General features: G+C 52.3%; 1 protein-coding gene across 1 annotated transcript; it reads left to right on the forward strand.

Moving 5' to 3' along the window:
• Positions 1-1,170: 1,170 nt before the first annotated feature.
• On the forward strand, positions 1,171-2,964 carry H257_10511 (hypothetical protein; the record flags this gene model as incomplete). Its single annotated transcript, XM_009837078.1, has 1 exon — positions 1,171-2,964. The coding sequence occupies one exon, from the start codon at positions 1,171-1,173 to the stop codon at positions 2,962-2,964; it is 1,794 nt and encodes a 597-aa protein (XP_009835380.1).
• Positions 2,965-6,423: the final 3,459 nt, after the last annotated feature.

Raw genomic sequence — 6,423 nt, forward strand, 5'->3', positions numbered from 1 at the left:
ATTACTGTAACAATAAAGTTGAATTTGTCGCACAGTTTTTGTTAGTTGCTACTAGTATTAGTGTCTCAGTTTATTTCAGTAACTCGAACTTTTACGAAGCAAATGTGTTTTGACTGAAATTCTCGGACCTGATCAAATAGATGGCGGTATTTTTTGCATGCTCCAAATACCAATTTAACGTTACACACTATTTGATGATGTGACATGGTCAAATTGTAAATATTGCTGGTATACAGTAGCACAGCCATCTACTGGTTTTGAGACTTATTCAACGAACGACGTTTGCTTTGACAAATTTCCATTTGTCCCTCATGCCATTGCACCGTGAAGACGAGGCATTTATGTCCTCGTCATGGTTCGTTAATATTTATAATTACAGTACAGTACTCGGGGTAGGTTCGAATTTCGGGATCCAGCCAATCGAATCTCGCACTATTAATACCAAAACCTCGCCGTGACATTTGATTGGATACTACTTGAAGTATGAAATTTCGTGTTGATGATTGCAAGAATATTCTTCCTGTGTTCCTTGCCTTTCTGCGGATTATTTGTTAGCCAATCAAATCATGCGGCAAGGTTGTAGCAAGGTTCAGTAAATTCACAGTCAGTATACGGAACAAAATTGCGACGAAGGATTACAGTATTATGACGTATTTTTAAATAGTACATTGAACATGAATAATAAACTGCAAATCCGAAACGCCATTTGATTGGTCGAACCGATTGCTTTCCTCAGTTTGGCCCAAACTTGCTCAATTATGATTGGACTTGCAGTATTTTTATCATGATTGACAGTGAGAATAGTTTTTGGACTATTTTAATACAGTACAAAGTATCAGCGCTTTTCAATAGAGACACAAGTCAGATGAAGCGAATCTGTTTCATACTACTATGAAGAACTTCCCCAAAAATTTAATCAAAATTGGAGTACTACGTAGTACTAGTACATAATACGTATTGATGAAGTTAAGAATTCGGGAGCCTTTTCCCCCAAACGTACTGTACTGGTAGTCGTAAATTTACATATGTAAGTGTATACCCACACCGATACAGCTGTATATGGATAATGCATGTATTTGGCCCACCTTTGTCGGCAAGAGTTGGCCAGAGGTCACGCTATCTACCAGTATTAGGGCAACCAAAGTTGCCAGAACTCAATTCGCCAACATCATGACGTCCACCACCTTCCTTTCGGCATACGCGGTCGGTCTGGCCGCCATCGCCAACTACGCACAGGCCCACGGTCGGTTGATTGCCCCGCCACATCGTGGCTACATTGGCAAGTTGGCCCAATTCGCTGGGATTGTTCCGCCCGACTACGACGACCACAGTCTCAACGCCGGTGGTATTGCGGCCACGTCTGGCGGCAAATTCGGCGTGTGCGGCGACTCGTACTCTGGGACCCGGCAGCATGAAACTGGAGGCACGTACGGGACATTCCCCACCAATGGTGCCAAAGCCATCGGGGCCTGCTACGCTCCGGGGTCCACCGTGGACCTCCAAGTCCAATTGATGGCCAACTACAAGGGGTACTTTGAGTTTGGCTTGTGCAAACTGGACACGAAATACGACAAAGAATCCAATGAGTGCTTTCAAACGCTGGCCCAGCCCAGCGGCGAAACGAAATGGCAAGTGCCCCCAGGCAACGAAGTGTTTACGATCCAGTCGGTGCTCCCCGCTGGAGTGACTTGCGAAGGCGACGCTCACTGTGTGCTTCGATGGCATTATGTCGAGTGGAACAACACGGATGTGGGCATCGACGGCCAAGAACAGTATTGGAACTGCGCCGACGTGTACATTAGCAACACGTGTGGTACGGCTCCTGCACCTTGCTCAGTCGACCCCACCTACGCTCCTGCACCTAGCCCTTCCAAACGGACTGGTGCCCCGGTGCCGATCTCTTCCAAGCCGTCCTCCACTAGCATCCCCACCATATCTACCCGCCCCCAACCCACATCGCAGGGTTCTTGTGGTACTTGCAACAACTGCTACTATCCCGGCACGAACGCATGTTTCATCGGGTGGTCGGCCGCTCAATGCGCTCAAGTTGCTGAGTACAAATGGTGCGGACCGGCTCCTTCGTCTGCCGCCGTCTGCGGCACATGCACCAACTGCTACTATCCTGGCTCGAACGCGTGCTTCATTGGGTGGTCGGCCGCTCAATGCGCGCAAAATCCCGCATTCAACTGGTGCGGCGCCAATGCAGTATTACCGAGCACCAGCACCCCCACTACTTCTCCCAGTACCAAGCCCGTCACTCAAACCCCCAGCTATAAGCCTATCCCTATCCATTGTCCCAGCGCTAAACCCACCACATCTCCTATTGCCGCGTCCACGACAACAGCTGCTACTCCAGCACCTCCGTTAACTTATGGACCTGTGCCAACCACCACCACGTCTACACCTACGGCCGCACCCATTGCTGCTCCGACTACTGCACCCAAGACGAGTGCGGCCACATCTGCATCTACCACGACCACACCTGCCAATCCGGTGCGGGATCAATTGATCAGTCAACACAACAAAATCCGAGCCGCCCACGGCATTGGCCCCGTGACGTGGGACGATGCGTTGGCGTCCATAGTACAAGTTTGGGCTAGCGAGTGCCATGGGTTTGTACATGGGGAACCCACCGGTGGTGGGCAAAACTTGGCCATGCATACCCCCTGTGGCGCCAACACAACTCTCGCTTGTGACAAGGTGTTGGGGGCGTCGTGGGTTTGGTACGACAAAGAAGAAACGTTCTGGAACTACGGCAAAAACAAGTGCAACGGGGCCTGGGCCAAGTGCGGCCACTTCTCCAACATGATGAGTCCCGAAGTCAAGTCGATTGGGTGCGGGTGGTCCTTGTGTGACAACGGCAATTACGTCTGGTGCAACTACAACAACCCCGGGATGAACCCCAAGGTGCCCCCCCTTCGTGGCATCACCAAGCCCCAATTGATGGCGAGTTTAACAGTCTAGATCTTTCGTGTTTGAGTCGTCCTATTATAGTTGAAAACAATTGCATGTACATACACTGTACAGTAGTATGCCAAAGACATTCGACATGTCTATTTTCAACAAAGGTGGAGCAACCAAGTACAGCATTAATAACCTTTTTAATCAATCCATAAATTTCAATTTCTATGTCCTACTCTGTCGGCCAGCTTGTTCGCGTCCAACCCAGTGGCTCTCCACTGGGTTGGAGTAGTAGGCAGGAACAGACCCGTGGGAGGCAGAAGGAAAAACTGGAAGTGAATTACATCCAATGATGTTCCGTGACCAAATGTCTGCGCTGACTTCTACTCTTAGGAAAAACCTCTAGAAGGCACAAAAACCTCCTACACAGCTAGCAGACGCTGCAACCTGACTGACAGGGCAGTGGAGATGTTCTCTAACAGAACAGGGTGTTCTGACTGCTTCCCAACAGCGCCACGTACTGTCAACCGGAATCAGGTGCCCATAGTACAGCAAGAGGCTTGCGGTTAAGCTCAGTGAGCATAACCACCACTCTTTACACGGTCTTTTGTCCGGGACTCAACTCGTCGGACATCCCTTTCAGCGGGTCCCTACCAATTGGCCCTTTCCGAATGACGCGCCGTGGAAGGGCGGGATGGATCGAGTAAGCACTGCGATGCCGTCACCCCCCAATGTCGAATCAACATGGTCCAGGGTGTCCCCCTTACATGTCCGCGCAGTGATGGGCTGAGAGGCCGGAGTTCGCGCTCCCTGGCTCGCGTCAGAGAGTGCTGTCGGGCGGCAGCTGCCTCACCCTTAGTTGACTGCGCAAACCGCAGAAAGTTGTCACATCAAGTGGTTTGGTAAAGATATCCACGACTTAATGTCGCGTATCGGTGTAAACAAGACTAAACGTCTGTTGTTCCACAAGGTCGTTGATAAAATGGTAGCGTACATCAATATGTTTGGTACGCCCATGGTGGCCAGAGTTGTTCACGATTTGGATGGTGCTCTGATTGTTCTCGTGAAGAGGAATCGATGTGGTGATGGGATGTCACATCTCACCAATTGCCTGCTTGATGTACAGCCATTCTTGTGCAAGTGTGTACAGAATCATGCGTTCTGCCTCGTTTGTCGAGAGGACGATGCTTCGCAGCCTCTTAGCGATCCAAGAGATCGCAGAGTTCCGGTAGTATACCCGACGCCCACGACGCAGCGTCGGGTATAACACAGTTAGCGTAGTCACTGTTCGCATACGCATGGAGCGGAGCGGTATGATCGTACGCACCGCCGAGGACGAGACCGTAGTTGATCGTTCGTCTGATGTACCGTAGAGCGCGCTTGGCTGCCTGCCAGTGGGCAGGGCCGGGGTTGGTGAGGAACTGGCTCAGTTGTTGGACGACGTGCGCGAGGTCGGGTCGAGTGCTAATCATGAGATACATGATGCTGCCGACTACCGATCGGTAAGGCTTGTTCACCATGGACTGGCGTTCAGCATCGTTCTGAGGACACGTCGACTCAGACAGCTTGAGGTTGTACTCCATTGGGGGGGTCTGGTTTTGAATTCTCCATGCTGAACCTCTTGAGGATCGAGGTTGCATATTGGGATTGATGCATTGTGAGAGTTCGAGCAGAACGATCTCGAACAGTGTGGAATCCGAGAATAAAAGTGAGAGCCCCAAGGTCATGCATTCGAAAACGCGATGACAGACCATGTTTGATGGTGCGCATCATGTCCGGTGAAGGAGCCATGATGACCAGGTCCTCAACGTAGACACCGATATAAACGGCATGGCTGTCCATCTGCTTGGTGAAGACACAGCGGTCTTTGACGAGCTGGGTGTACCCTTGCCGGCGCAAGTAGGTAGCCAGTGTTTGGTACCACAAGCGAGGGGCTTGCTTGAGGCCATAAACACTGCGGAGGACCCGAAAGACATCGCGGCGATTCTTCGCGGTGTCAAATCCAGGTGGATGTTTGACGTAGACCTCGCAGTCGATTTCCCCGTTGAGAAAGTCTGTGATGACATCCATTGCTTCGATCTCGTAGTCGAGAGACGCGCCGAGAGTGATCATCGTTCGAAGGATTTCTTTGGCAATGACCGGGGATTAGCTCTCCTCGTAGTCAACGCCTTGAATTTGAGTGTGTCCTTGGATCACAAGTCGCGCTTTGTAGCGAGCGACGCGTCTCGTTGCCTCTGTGGCCGAGTCGTCGTATTTGATTTTGAACACCAAACGCATGCCCAGTGGAGGCAAGGTGGCTGGTTCGAACGACCCGTTCGCCTCATGGATTGTCAGCTCGAGCACCATGGCTTCAAGCCACTGCGCTTTGGCTGGCGATTTCATCGCCTGTTTGTAGGTCTTAGGCTCCTCTTAAGGAGTCGTGTCCTTGAGGGCGAGGAGGATGTGTTGCGGCGTCGAGAGGGATTGAGCGTCTGAGGCGTCCTCAATATACGACATAAGCAACAGAGCTGGACCGTCGCGTGCACGCGTCCGCGGTGTCCAGTGTGGTAGACGTCGATGAGACGACGTACGACATGTGCAATCGCCGCTGCTCGAGACCGTGAGGGCCGAGGCGGAATTGCGAGCAACGGGGTTGTCGTATGTGACGACGTTGGAGTGGAGGTGGATGTCGTACTCACACATGCCGGAGTACGGCAGTCTGTACTTCTCGTGGAACGAGGTACATGGAACGGGGAAATATTCCTCCGTTGTGTTGAAGGTCAACGTTCGACGACGCTTGGGCGTCGGAGTGGTGGACGACTGGTGTGAAGGGTGGCGGAGGATGCCACCCAAACAGACAGGTGGAGTGATGTCGGGTACGTCATGTACGACAGGGACTTGCCACACTGTACCTGTTGACCCACGAAGTAAAGCCTCCCCAAGTGTGGGTAGAGGTGAGGTCGTATCAACCTCCCCAAGTGGGGTGGGGGCTGAAGTCCCATCCTCCCCAAATGAGGGCGACATGGATGTCGCGGCCTCCATAAATAAATGAGGGTAGAGACGTCGTCCATGGAAAGTCCTCCCCAAACGAGGGTAGAGGTGTTGGTGTCGTGGACGGCACAGCCTCTCCAAGGGGTACCGATCCGGGATGCTTTACAACCACCTCACCTGTGTCCATACCAACGTCCTGGGGCTCAACCAGCCGCCTCCCCCGGCCACCCCAGCCCCCCCCACGGCCCGACACCCATTCTATGGCCTGGCTAAGGATGCCCCTGTACCATTTGAGTCCTGGCCAAGACGAATGGTTCTGGCTCTGGCCCACCATGCCCCCATCCATGAGGGACACCACCCCATGTCCAGCACGGCCTGTGAGACTACTGCGGCTATCCACAGCTATGCTAAGCGTGTCAGGCGGACATGTTGGATTCCTCCCCCGGTACAGGGTGATGTGTGGCTACACCTACTGTTCCGCATGCTCCCTGTGAACTGCCGTTTTGCCCACCTCCAACTCGAGCGTCCCGACGCTATCTGCTGCGCCTACGA

Source organism: Aphanomyces astaci, assembly GCF_000520075.1.
Source record: "Aphanomyces astaci strain APO3 unplaced genomic scaffold supercont1.28, whole genome shotgun sequence".
NCBI classification, from domain to species: Eukaryota; Oomycota; class Saprolegniomycetes; order Saprolegniales; family Verrucalvaceae; genus Aphanomyces; species Aphanomyces astaci.